This window comes from Nyctibius grandis, chromosome 11, assembly GCF_013368605.1.
Source record: "Nyctibius grandis isolate bNycGra1 chromosome 11, bNycGra1.pri, whole genome shotgun sequence".
In the NCBI taxonomy this organism is placed as follows: Eukaryota; Metazoa; Chordata; class Aves; order Nyctibiiformes; family Nyctibiidae; genus Nyctibius; species Nyctibius grandis.
In genome coordinates, this window is record NC_090668.1 from 12,162,181 (window position 1) to 12,175,966 (window position 13,786).

A 13,786-nucleotide genomic window follows, 5' to 3' on the forward strand; every position below is an offset into this window, starting at 1 on the left:
CTAATGTGAGCTGCTGATCTGAAAAGGCAGACTTAGCTTAAGCAATTTGTGAATATTTCTTTGTACCTATAGTCAGTTATATGACAGTCCAAGGTAACAGCAAGAACACATCATGTTGATGTATATGACTACTACAGCAGCTTCCAGGAACATCCTTTGTCTATGTTGCAGCAACAGTCATGTTGCGCTTGGTGTGATCACACAGCATGTACTAAAGAAACGCAGACTGTGTTTACTTAATTAATAAATATTTAAAACAGAAGCCTACACCCCAAGGTTGCAAAAGTCTTGACAATTGCTATGCATCCTGTTTATGTCTCTGTCCAAGGAAGCAGCACAAGTAGCATGAAACAGGGGAAGCAAAGCTACTATAAAAACAAACCCTAAATAAGAGTGTCCTGGTTTGGCCTAAAGAAGGCCGATTTTCCTTTCAGTGACTTTTACTTTCAGCTAAGTCTCCTCTAAGTAACTGCACTTTCTGAAACTAACTGCATGTTTTTGTGGACAGTGTCTGCTTCCAGGACTGATAACGCTCGAAGTTTGTAGTTATCACTGAGGCACCGGTAGGGATGTTGTGCAGAAAGGCTCTTGCTGTACTTGTTCTTGAGAGAAACCAAGGTCACTGCTGAATTCCTCACTGCTTACGAGTGAAGAGCCGAAGGGGGGTCGCAGCTGCAGCGGGGAGCAGACAGGGCAGGTGACCCAAAATTGACCAACGAGGGTATTCCATCCCATACACGTCATTCTCAGTATAAAGCGGGGGGATCACGAGGGTCTCACTCTCTTTCTGCTATGGCCGGTGTCCAAGGAGGACTCCGTCTGTTTTCCTGCTGCCCCCGATCCCGATCCGTGCATCCCTGAATCCAGCTCTCGACCGTCGCTAGGCCCAGCCTGGGCCTTCCCGGAGCCTGCCCTGCAGTGCCGGTGGTGACGTGGCTGACTTCAGGGGAGCTCGATCTTGGGTTTGTATATATATTTGTATATCTTTCATTATTTCTATTATTATTTATTATACTCTTTTTCATTATTATAGTTTATTAAAACTGTTTTAACTTTCCAACCCAGAAGTCTCTCTCCCTTTTCCCTTTCCCTTTCCCTCTGGGGGGAGGGGGGGGGATAACAGAGAGCATCTGCCGCAGGTTTAATAGCTGGCCCAGCTTTAAACCGTGACAAAGAGTTATTAGCTGCTTTTTGTATTGCCTATAGTTTTATTAGCATTACGTAAATAACACTGAGGGATGATTTGCCTCCTAATCCATCTCCATCAGTTCTTGAAATGAAAGTCAGATACCCCCAAAACTTTATTCTTTCTCCCTGCCCCAAAATTGGAAGCAGAAGCACAGAAGAGGTATCTTATTTTGAGGAAAAAGGACATCTAATGTAATGATTAGCACAATTCTGGGGTTAGTACTCATATGGCCTTAAAACTTTGCAAAATCATGATCTTCTGTTCACCTACATCATCTAAAAACTCTACTTTTAACCAGAACTATATCAGTTAAGCAAGGCTTTATCTTTTCCTCAACTGCCACATTCCAGAGGTTTCTGAAATATCCAGTTATCTTTTGCTTGTTCACTAGTTACACAAGGAAGAAGAACATTCACATTGTTACTTAGGTTATGTATTTTCTTTTCAGTAAAATGATTTATAATAGTGAGCTCACCAAGGAAGGTTACTGTGCTCTGACAAAAAGTAGCTATGTTTTTATGTTTTTTCATATTCTTCTACAGCTCATGAAACTCATGTTACATTTAGGGATGTTTCATATATAAATAGTATTAAAATAGGGAAAATATGCCAAGACATAGACATGAGTGTTCTTAAATTCATGACACTAAATAATAAGCAACGTTTAACACATTCCAACATTTAAGCTCCTTGAAATGTAGAATTTAGGCACCTATCTCAAAAAATAGACGTGACAGGCATTATACAAAGTCATGTCTAATCAATGAAATCTGTACTCAGAACACCAATGTCTATACACTAAAAATATAAGATACAACAAATACAGCAGTAACCCCAGAAGTCAGTGGAATTCTTTCTGTGGTTTTCATGTAGTGCTGTTTTTAATGAAGGTGTCACTTTATTAGCACACATCAAAAATCAAGCAATCAGTGCTGGAGAGGCTGAGAAACAGTAATATCAACCACCTGTAGCAGGTGAACCACATTTGTTATGACACAACTTCTGCTATGCTGATGGGAGTGGGCTGGCAGCAGCAGATCATCACAGAAAATAGGCACTGTCCTAGATCCCCTGTGCACAACAGCCCCATGTTCATTGCACTCACATTCTTTGATCCAGGCCTGACACAAGTTTCTGCTTGACTCTCTCCATCACATACAGGAGCAAATTCCCCTTCTGGCTTCTTTACAGCCTACTTTTTTGCTGGGGAAAGAAAGATGTTTTCTATGCTTCTGTATTCTTGCTTAGGAAGCAAAAAGAGTTTCACCTCTTGGTTCTGATGCTTTAAAAACATAAGAAAATTAGAGTTTGAGGATATATAGAGTAAAAGTACCAATTAAGAGTTTAAGACTAAACACTGCTCAAACTCTGTTGAAAGCCACAAAGACAGGAAAGTGACACAAATTTCTAGAGTGTTATCTCATTTTCATTCTCTTGTCCATGTATCCAAATGAAAAATAAAAATCTGTCTATAGTTATCTCCATATTCTGCCCTCAAAAGCCTAGCTGCAGCTTCCAATGTCACTTCCAAATTTAGCCATGACAGTGAAGAAAGAGACTGGTGGATAAAAATAAGCCCAGTCCCAAACAGGGACAATACAATTGTCTGGTAGATCTTTATTATGCAAGACAAGGCAGGCTTCAGGACATGCAGATTTTGCATACAATCTGATGAGCACAATATTCCTTTATACTTTATGGTGAAGTAAACAGCCTCACACTGCTGTCATCCATTGTCTATCATTAACAGAAGTAATGGAACAAAATCAGGATAGTTTCAGATTCTCTCTACCTAAAGTGCTAACAATTCAGAGATATTTAGCAGTAGGCTTTTAGCCTGTAAAAACCAAACCAACCAACCAACCAGCCTCTACTTGTGACTTCAGTTCTCATATGCTTTTTTCAAGGTATCATAGCCTAAATATGAATATAAAAATCCAACCTGACACACTGGAGCACAAGTTCTCTCCTCCTTCAGTTTTTGACATCAGCTTCTAGCTGCGTACCATCTGCAGCTGTTCACAAAAGATGAGGAGAGGCCATCGTAGTACAGTAATGCCTGCAGCAATTTTGTTGCAACAAAACTGCCCAGGCTCCATCACTTTGTTTTAATCTCTTATACTGGTTCGTTTTTATTGCATAGATGTATAGCAATAAAAATTCCAATCTAGAAACTTAATGCACTGATACAGATTTAATGAAATACAGCATACATTTTCTGCTAAACTGGGGCTATATTGAAAAGGCTAAGTTAACAGCTACTAACATAAGCAATAAAGTATCAGTTCTGATCTGAGAGCAAGCTCCAAAACAAGTTATTCGGAGAATCAGCTCTAGCAAGAGCTTCTGTGGAGTTCACTAGCTGATTTTGCAACTGAAACATCTCTTAATGGTACTGAGACCCAGAAAGATACAGAAAAGTAACAGAGGTAGTAAGCCATCACTATGTCACTATTAGGGCAGCTCAAAATGACATCTTTCTAATGACAGATTTGAAAGAGGAGATTACAACCAAATGTCACACCGTGATATATTTATAGTTTTCTGGCATTCCCTTTGACAGAGGAAGGTCTCCACTCTCCTCCCTCACCAGCAGCAGGCAAAGAGTCTCTCTCCAGCACTTGTCCTGCCCAAACAGGAGAGCGCCTGGCAGCCAGGCTCAGACTGCCTGATCACTCCAGCAAAAACCGTACAATCCCACAGACTGCCCCTGCAGTTCATTTCTGTAAGTCACACTAATATATTTTAAATACCAAAAACATTTTCCATATTCCCATTTTCTTAATACTCAGCATTTAAAGACAGCACAGGACTCTAGATTCCAACAAGAGACCTGCTGTTAAATTTAATTCTTAGTGAAGCTGTATTTTTTTACCTTGAATTGTAAAGTGCAAGGCAGAAAACTGAGCAGTTCCCTAATTTCTCTCTGATATCCCTATTTCCAAGAAGGGAGCACAGTTCTCATATGACTGTGTAAGGATTATCTAACATTTGTAAAACCTGTTGTTCTCAAAGCGCTTTAAGCAATTCCATTAACATTGAGTCAGTTGAACATGGGTGCATCAGCAGAGATACCTGATCACTGCTTTTAGGAGATGCTTTTTTTTTTTTAGTTAAATTTTGCAGTAAGAGAAAAGTACCACAGCATGACTAGTCAAGAGTGCTCTTTGCACTGTAAATTACTGTGTAACTAATTCAAATGCATAAAGTAATATACTACATAGACAACAAAAATCTACAAGTAATATGTTACTGTCTTGTTTTAGAGATACGAGGAAAAAACAGTTCACAATCAGTGATTTTTTTGTAACTGCTTCTATATACTATGACTATACAATCTGCAGGGCTATTTTTTTAATTACACAAAGAGTATAAAACACAAGTAGATGGCACAATTACTCTGTTTTTTAATTGCTATGAAATCGATTAATTAGATCCCATTTAGCTCTGAAGGCTGTATGTATGCTTTCTCAAAGTCTTTAAACTGTGTAAAATTACTGAACTTCAGAAAACTACTCAGACCATACAATAATTAAGTTACATACCATTTTTTTGGTCTCAATTAAAAAAGACCCAGCTCTTAAAAATCACTGTGCAATATACTGGAACGTAAGATGAGGCCAATAATGTATTTATTACCTTTTATATCCTCTCCTTAACATTTCCTGATATAAAACCCACTTGCCTTTACTTGTATTATGGGGGAAATACAGCTCTCATTAAATAGAAGGTCCCACAGAGAAAAAAGCTGGTCAGATAAGAAAGTCACTTCAAATTGTCCAAACCCTAATAATTCACTTCTTTCTTATTATTACACTACTCAGCACAGTAAAGTGAGTAAGCCATGAGTCAATATCTATCCTCCTCAAAAACAAACTTCCATTACTCTTAGGGCAATGGGTCCACACGCTTAGGCCAGTCTGAGGGTTTCCGCAATCAGATACAAACTGACAGAGACTGACAGAGTAAGTGGTGGGGGAAGCTACTCTTAAGTGCTACATCTAAACACCTCTGTACAAAATGAACTATTACTATTTAATGGTGGCCCAAATTTAGTTTGCATTAAGGCCTCTTTAATCCATTCTGTAAGTAACATTTATAGATCCTCAAGGACCTATTAGTCTGCCAGAGTAGTGTATGAAAAACTGAGGGTATACAAGATTCCAGCACAATAAATATCTGATAAGGAATCTTTATCTTGACCATTTTACTTTGCATTTATTTTTTTTGCTTTAAAATGTTTGTCTTTGAGTCATTTTACAGTTACTTTTGCTTCTGAGTACCACTAAGAAATTATTTCAAATAAATCCTGTTGTTTTGCTTCCTATTGTCATATTGCTATTCAGACACTGGATCTGGTAATCTCAGCCAACTTCTTGTTTGATTTTGGTTTATCAAAGTGTAAATGTGGTGAAGTTGTGGAGCCTGTCCAGCTTCCCTATTTAGTCTCCATCCTTAAGACAAATTAAACATCACCTATTGCTCTGAAACAACTCTTGAAGAACAAGTTCTGCACCAAAGCAGCTGTAAGGTTTTTTTGTGTGCACACTACTTGCTTCTACAAAAAAATTGCCATTCTGAACCCTGCACATGACCTTCAAATTACTTTCACTTCAGAACAATCTTTAATTTTTTATTTTGTATTCCGTATTAGTACATCACCTGTTACCAAAATCAGCCGACACAGCAAGATACCTAAGTTCTAGGCAAGCCAGCTCCCATACACATTAAGGCTCGAATCTTGCACACTGTTAAGCCTACATGAAATGTAAAATCCCCTTCAGGTGAGGATCAAGATCCTGTTTAATGGAAGAACCTGCTCTTGATAGCAGTTTCCTACTCTTTAATATATAAATATTAAATAATCAAATCTTAAAGGTACCTCAGTCACAAATCACCTACAATCTCTGTACTGTTCCTCTACTACTGTCCTGTTTTACATGCAGTTTTGCTATCCCCAGCTCCAAGGCTCAGGCTCAAAGCTTACAGCTGACTTGCTCAGCTTCCACATGTTCTTAAGTCTTCCAAGAAGAGCGGGCTTTGGACTCCCAAAACAACTAATAACACCTTCTATGAATGGTAATAATTACTCTTTGTTTATATAGAATTTAACTTCGATTCTTAAAACTTACATTTTTCTTTCTCTCCAGTTCCTTTGCTCCCTGTTCAGGCTGTGAGCCTTCATCAGGTGGTACTGTTAAGCGTAACCTACAGACATTCATCTGAAAGAAAAACAAAGGTTTGCTTTCAGATTTAAGTGTTACAAAAAATTATTTTAAAAACTTGCTTTACAGAGGGAACTGTACTAACATTCAACTTTTAATTGACTATCTTCTACCTTCTGCCACATAACTGACAAAAGATTATTTTTTAAAGGTTGGAGGCGTTTTTAGCTGGCAAGAAGTAATTCAAGGGCATCCCCATAATTACATACCTGAAATAGCAAAAATCCATTTCAATCAACAACATGTTTCTTATGTACTCATAAATGACATTGAGAGCTGAGATAACAGAACAACGTTTCTCAGTTTTGTTTGTAGATTTGGCATACTTTTAATCTTCAAACGGGATTATTTAGAAGCACAAAGTGTATTCTGGAGTGAATGCCTCTCTTCTGTTCAGTATATATCCAAGTATTTGATCCAAGGATACCTCAGTACTGCAATTCCACTGAATGTGAACAGGAATATTATTGAAATCTGATACATATATTTTACATTGTTTGTAAAAACTAAGCTTCAAAATGCTTCAGAGACAGTTTAAGAGGTGCTGTTTCTTATCTGATTTCAGAAAAGCCATTCTCTTGCTGAGGAAACAGGCCAATAGGGTTGATGTCCCCAGCTGCAGTTTGCCTTGCTTTTGCTGAGAGATCTTTGATGTAATGATATTTTTAAAGCAATGCATTTCATACAAGAAACTTGGTTAAAACTTCCAGTCTTAGTCCTGTTCATGAGACATTTTTGTGGAAAACAACTATAAGTCCTAAACAGAGCATAGCAAATGATGAAATGAGAAATTTGTCCAGATTTGAAGCTGCACAATACCTTCCCATAAAATCCTAGCTGTCTGTTGACAACAAACAGGGCTCTTAAAGCTCTTCCTCAAAATATCTAAAATATCTCTTTCATTATTACTGTGGGCCATCACCACTGTTGTTCTATAGCCCAGCATCTCATCTGATCTAGATATCTCTAGTTTCTCCTAACAACTTACCTCCAGTCATGCCGAATGTGTACCTTCTCTCTGAAATACACCTTTCCATTGCACTCGCCCAAGCTTACATCTCATGTCTTAGTCATTACAGCACTTCCTTTTGCCTTGAAATGGCAATCATGTTCTGCTCACAGGCATTTAGAGCACAGCAGCAAAGTCCTTTTCATAGACCCCAAATTTTACCATTTTATAATTCACTTCTGTCTCGTATATCAATTAAGATAACTTGACTTCACTTTCAAGGTTCTTTACAACACAACCTCCTCACAGCACCACTATTCAGCATCACAACAAGGATTCCCTTTTTCACTGTTTCCAAACAATGGATCTTTTTCACTTCACTATTTTTCTTCCAGCCTTTCTTTAAATCTGTTGAGATGACAGATCAACAGTGTTTAGACTACTGGTATGCTGTCAACTGTATTAAAAAATGCTACTTTTTATTGCCTTCCATCTTCCTGTCTCAGTTTGGTCTTTTAGGTCTGCAAGGTCTTCTACCAATAAGGAACAGTGTCCTGAGATACAGATAGTTCCTATAAAATATGTGAGCTCTATCTGTATTATAAAGAAGAAAAAAAAGATCTATAATAAGATCAAGGTGAAATATAACCTGCTCTTTAGACACATCTGGGGCGGCTACTTTTTGTGCAGTGGGCTCTTCACCATTAATTCATCATTCAGCTGTATGCTAGCAAATCTAGAACAAGAAGCCACAGAGAAAGTGACATAAAACCCCCAAAACTTAGTATAAAAGCAGGTTTCATATTTGCTAAAGAATTCTGAAACAATTAAATGCATTTAAAAATGATGAATCCTTGCACATTGGCTTTTGACACTGATTGACTGCTATGTTTATTCTTCTGAGAACATCAGATTCTCCCCATACACTGCAGAAGCTGGAGGTGTTTCCTGCTTACAAGCTAGTTATCAATATATTTTAATGATAAACTTCTCAACTTTGGAGCTCATTGATTCATAAGGTAATTAATACCACCTTTTCTCACCTATTTAATTTCCATTTTCCCCTGCTCTTTCTTCCCATTAGCTTAGCAAGGCTCTTTCCTCTTAAAACATGCCTGTTTACAACAAGAAGGGAAACAGAGTCTGGCATTCCTCCATGTAGGCAAACAAAGAAAGACCAGACCCATGAAGAGGAAATAAAACTGAATTTCTGCTGTGCTGTGCAGGAAGCGATAGGCGAGGCCAACTTTTTCTTACGGTGATTTCAAATGAAGGAAAACTGAACTAAAAGGAATGAAAGGATTGTTAGCAGAAAACATGAAAAATGCCTCAAATACATAGAAACAGAACGTGACTGGCAACTCAAAGTTAGGAGAAATGGAGTTGTGTATGATTCGCTGAAGCTGGCAAAGGGCTTGCCTGTTAGTCAGTATGGGATTAATTATAGCCAACATACTTATAGATTGACAGTGCAGTGGTTGTAAATAAGTAATTATCCCTGTACCTGTATATCAGTTAGTGAATCATGACTGCCTGTCACATTACAGCAATTCATGTGTTACAGGGTTACTATGAAGGAAATCACAGAAGCCCAGCACAGATGGCAGTCAAGTCGTAACGACAAGGTTGGAAATATAAATTAATATCAGTAATATGTTGAGAATAAAAACACTGTACAATCAGAGAGTTATTATTGTTTAAACAGTTTTCCTTGCCCTTCTTTTCACAGTGGCTTCTCTGTTACGCCCCCAGATCACTCCCCACCACTCCCCCAACCATTTCCATGCTAGCTCCTTACTTTTAAAAGACCTCAAATCAATATCATATTTTTGGCAGTATTTCTGACACAAAATAAAGTTTTAAAGCTTTACTTCGCAGGCTGTTGCATGCAAATGTCAGACAGAGGGTGGCATGGGCAATCATCTAAGGATTCCAGCCTTGAAGTCATGCCCAGTGAGGCTTGTACAGCAGTGGCAAAGTACCACCCAGTTCCTCACTAGGACCAACTTATACAGGCTGTACTCTTGCTATTGTTTATAACAATAGGACTTCCTCAGCATCCCTGGGGAAACAGCAGCAAACCTATAAAGTAGCCGTTCACTCTTGCTCCTCCTGGGCCACAGATGATGCACTCTACCTAAGGACAGAACTACAGACCAATCTGTTAAAATTCAAGAACACTATAGAGATTGGAAGGGAAAACCAACAGGCACCGCTTTTTCCTCTAAACTCCAGAAGCAATTACGAATACTGTACCTATAGTGTTCTTGCTATGCAGTGCTTCCTGAAAAAAAACCACACTGTACCATTTGTCGGCAAGTTTACTTGACCAAATGGATGAGCAGGCTCACATGGAAATCACAGTAAGCCCTCCAACAGCAAAACACTGCTGCATTGACGTCTTAAAATGGAAATGAAATCGTAACAGGAAGAGCCTCAACTCAGTGCCAAACAGTGGCAGAATAATGTGCAACTGAGGATGAAGGAGTAACTTCCAGAAACAAATTGGGTTATGCAGAGAGAAAGCATCGAGGAAAATGAAAGAGAACTCCCCTAGCAGGGAAAAGGCTGTGATTCAATATCCTTCAACTGCTGGCTGACAGTAAGAACAAGCGAGGAAAAACATGGACAGACATGGCTTCCACTCTACCTTTCTGTCATCAACATTGTAACTTTGTGAGCATAACTTTTAAATAGAAATACTGGGTAGAAGAAGAACCGGCTATCAGTTTTTCTAGACTATCAGATTTTAGTTTGAGTTGCAGCATCTGTAGCTTTGGCAAGCCAACAATATAAGTAATCTTAATTGTGCCAACATTTTATGTTCGCTCCTGGCTTTTTGACATGAGCGGTATTTCCAAAGCTCACCTGACATTATTTGTGAAACAAATATGCAGACAGGAAAACAAAGACTGACAGGTTCAGCCCGGCACAACACTGGACAGGAAAAGTTTGCTGAGTGCAATGGAAATTAACAGGTGAAGACACGCTCTTGATGGTGGTGAGACACTGGCACAGGTTGCCCAGAGAAGCTGTGGATGTCCCCTCCCTAGAAGTGTTCAAGGCCAGGTTGGATGGGGCTTTGAGCAACCTGGTCTAGTGGAAGGTGTCCCTGCCCATGGCAGGGGGGGTTGGAACCCTTAAAGATGATCTTTAAGGTCCCTTCCAACCCAAACCATTCTATGATACTATGAAATTTCTAAGAGGCTAGTGGGTCAGCATAGATGAAAGCTACCGCAACATGGCAGTTAAGCAAAAAGCCAATCTAGGTTAGTTAAAAATGTTAAGAATTTATGGCCCAGTTCCACAATCCACATTCACGTTTGCCATCCTACTCAAATCACTAGGGTGCAACTTAAAACAAATACAGATGACAGATTCAGTTTGAGTAATGTCCTTCATCCTCTTCTTCCTCTCTTCTAAAAAACAAAGCACCCAGAAAGGCATTGATCATAGGTAACTATGTACTGAAATAATTACAGAGCTAGCATTAAAATAATGATCAATGTTTTTTTACAATAACTAAAGTTATTAGTACAGCAATAGAAAAATACAAGCTGTTCTACTAACAATCAGTCCCATTCTAACATTTTTACACTACTCCCACACGGAAGATGTGGTTCAATATTGATCTAGCTTCAAATCAACGTTAACATCACCAGAATTCAACGTTGTTGATCTTTCTGTGTCTGATAATAAGAATGGTTTGGGGATAACACGTTTGTTGAGTAACTGTCTGCTAACCTACCAGCTCAATGGCCAAAAATCACTCCTTTGCCTAACACCTAATGTTAGTTTTAGACTTTTGAAGGCGAAAGAAGAAAAGGAGTGGGTGTTCAATTTCAGTCAGTCCTAAAGAGCAAAGAAGAAAGCACTTTCTTTGGTCATTTATCTGTTGATTAGCCTGCTCCATTTATGAAATCTCTCCTATGAGATTCCCCACACAATTAAAGGGCACTTTTCCTGTGACCACAGGCACACAGGAATGTGACACACATCTTTCATTTCTTCAGCTGCTAGTCTAACTGTCTTCCTCCCCTCTTTTGACGACTCATGCTAAGGGAGTCACATTTCACTAAAAAAAAGGAACAGCAGCTTCCCAGTGGGTTTTATTTGCAAATTAGGTTTTTACCAGTTTCCTTAAGAAAATGGATCAAATACAATTCATTTTACTTCATCCTCAGCAAATATATCATGGGGATGAAAATAAGAAAAGTATCACTTAAACACAAATTCTCTTAGCTTTAACATCTTTAAGAAATACTAAAACAGGAAAACTCAATGAGAACAGAGAAGACATGTAGGGAACATAACTATGATTTTCAAGGCGTCTTAATTTTTCCACATACACAAGCAATTTCATTTTTATGAAGGCCAGGGATTTTTTCTGTGGAAGAGCCTGACCCTCATGTTATCATGTAAAACATGGCAACATGACATTCTTAATTGTTACAATTATGAACTCATATTTTTAGAGTGTCAAAACAATCACTAAGTAATTCAAGAAGCGTCATGATCACACGATTGTCTTTCTTCATAAGGACAAGCTTATAACTTGTTTTGATTTATTTCTTCACACGTGAAATGTGCACTTGCAATGATAGCAGTGTGGTTACAGCAGCAAAAAAGGGCTATTTAAAGCAGAGTGGCTGTAGAGACATTCCTGTCATATCTGCCACAGTTTTAACAACTTTTCAGAAGCATTTCCCAACAGATTAATACATCATTATGACTTATGAAAATTATAAAAAAAAAAACAAACAGTAAACCATATTTCTGTATTTGAGGAACTGATTATAAAAATAAATTACTATTACCATCTAAATAATTACGGTGAGCTTCCTCATTATAGATAGCGCCTGGATAGGCAATCTCGCAGTTGTAAATATCAAGGCGCATTTCAGAGGTATGTGGGGGGGGGGGGAAGTCTCCAACACAAGCACACCTTCCCCACAGGTTTCCAGAAGAACAGCCAGGGACTAGCACTGACAAAAGCCTCGCAGGACACCCCAAAAGCTCTTCATTTCCCACCACCTACTACGAACGCTTAAAAAGATGTTCTCACACACCGCAACCTTCACCTGAAAACACCGAAAATCAGCAAGAAAAAGAAAGCGCTCCGCAGGTAAACTATAAGGGGGGGATATCAAACCGCTGCTTCGCCCCACGACACCGCCCGCGGGACCTCCCCGCCGTCCCCCCCGCGCTGCCCCGCGCACCTTCCGCCGGGCGCGGCCGCCGTCGCCGGACGGCCTCCGGGGAGTGGTGGCGGTGACCGTGAGCCCCGAGCTGTAGCGCAGCATCCCCGCGGGCCGCCGGGCTGGCGCGGACTGCGGCTCCCTTTGGCCGGCGGCGCCGCTCCGCCCCCGCGCACATGGCCGCGGGCGGCCGCGGGGGCCGGGCTGCCCCGGCGGGGGCGGGCCGGAGAGGGGGGAGCGGGGCTCCGCGGAGGGCGCTTGCTGGGCTCCGCTTCCCCCTCCGCGGCCCGCCCCCGCGGAACTTGCGTCCCCGCGCTGGCTCTTGTGCCACAAAAGTGCCCGAGTTCCTCGCGTGGGGTGAACTGGGCAAAGTCGCAGTGGGACGCCGCCCCCCTGAGAAATCTGTCCTTGGGACGCTGAGGTCCCGATGCGGGGTGGCATTCCCTCTGCTCCCGGGAATGGGGGGGGCAGCATGGGGAGGCGGCCTGGAGAGGAGCCCCAGGCGCACCCGCGTGTCTCTCGGGCACCTCCCGGGCAGTGGAAAATGGGGGTTAAGGCACGCAGGAGCCACTGGAGGCCACTGGGTCCCGTTCTCCAGTACCCACCTCTGAGTGTTCTGACGAGAGGGTGCTGTGTGAAAGCTGGACACTGTCCTCCTCTCCTTCCCACAGCTGCAATTCGTGAGCCACCCAGGCCTGTCAGTTTGTTAGCCGTGCTCTGGGCATGGCTACCAGACTGATCAGAGAGCACCCAGATCCCAGACAGCCTCGGCTGTGAGGCAGAAAGCTGGTGCAGCTCAATGCACCAGTGACAGCGTAAGCCTTGGTACCAAAGGTCCAACAAGCAGGTGAGTCTGGTGTGCTGGAGTTAGTTGGCCCTGAGCCAGATTGCAGGTGTGGACTTGAGCATTTCAGATGCTCAGCTCTTCCGGGATCTGGGCTAAGGGAACACCGTAACCCTACACTGCTGTACACAGGCCTCGGCGTGCGCACACACGCCTTCACCTACAGCCTTGTGCGTCTGTCATGAGTAGTATATTCCTCGGTAATCAAAGGAGTTACAACGAAAGGAGATGCTTTTGTTTGAAAGAAACTGCAGAACAAATACCTATAACAGCATTTTTGAATTAGATTATCCTCTGTCTTCATGTAATTACCTTGAAATAATTAAGACCACAAGAAAACACAGTTATGGCTATGCAATGTCCTTGCCGGTTACAATGTTT

The 13,786-nt window shown here is 40.9% G+C and overlaps 1 protein-coding gene across 1 annotated transcript in view; it reads right to left on the reverse strand.

Annotated features, from left to right (window-relative positions):
- The window catches only part of MYZAP (myocardial zonula adherens protein), a 58,418-nt gene extending 45,720 nt beyond the window's left edge, over positions 1 to 12,698 (reverse strand). The window contains exons 1-2 of the mRNA XM_068410223.1: positions 12,583 to 12,698; positions 6,322 to 6,411 (exon numbers count right to left, since the gene is read on the reverse strand). Of these exons, the coding sequence (XP_068266324.1) occupies positions 6,322 to 6,411; positions 12,583 to 12,666 (174 nt within the window). The 5' untranslated portion in view covers positions 12,667 to 12,698. The remainder of the gene's footprint in view (positions 1 to 6,321; positions 6,412 to 12,582) is intronic.
- Positions 12,699 to 13,786: the final 1,088 nt, after the last annotated feature.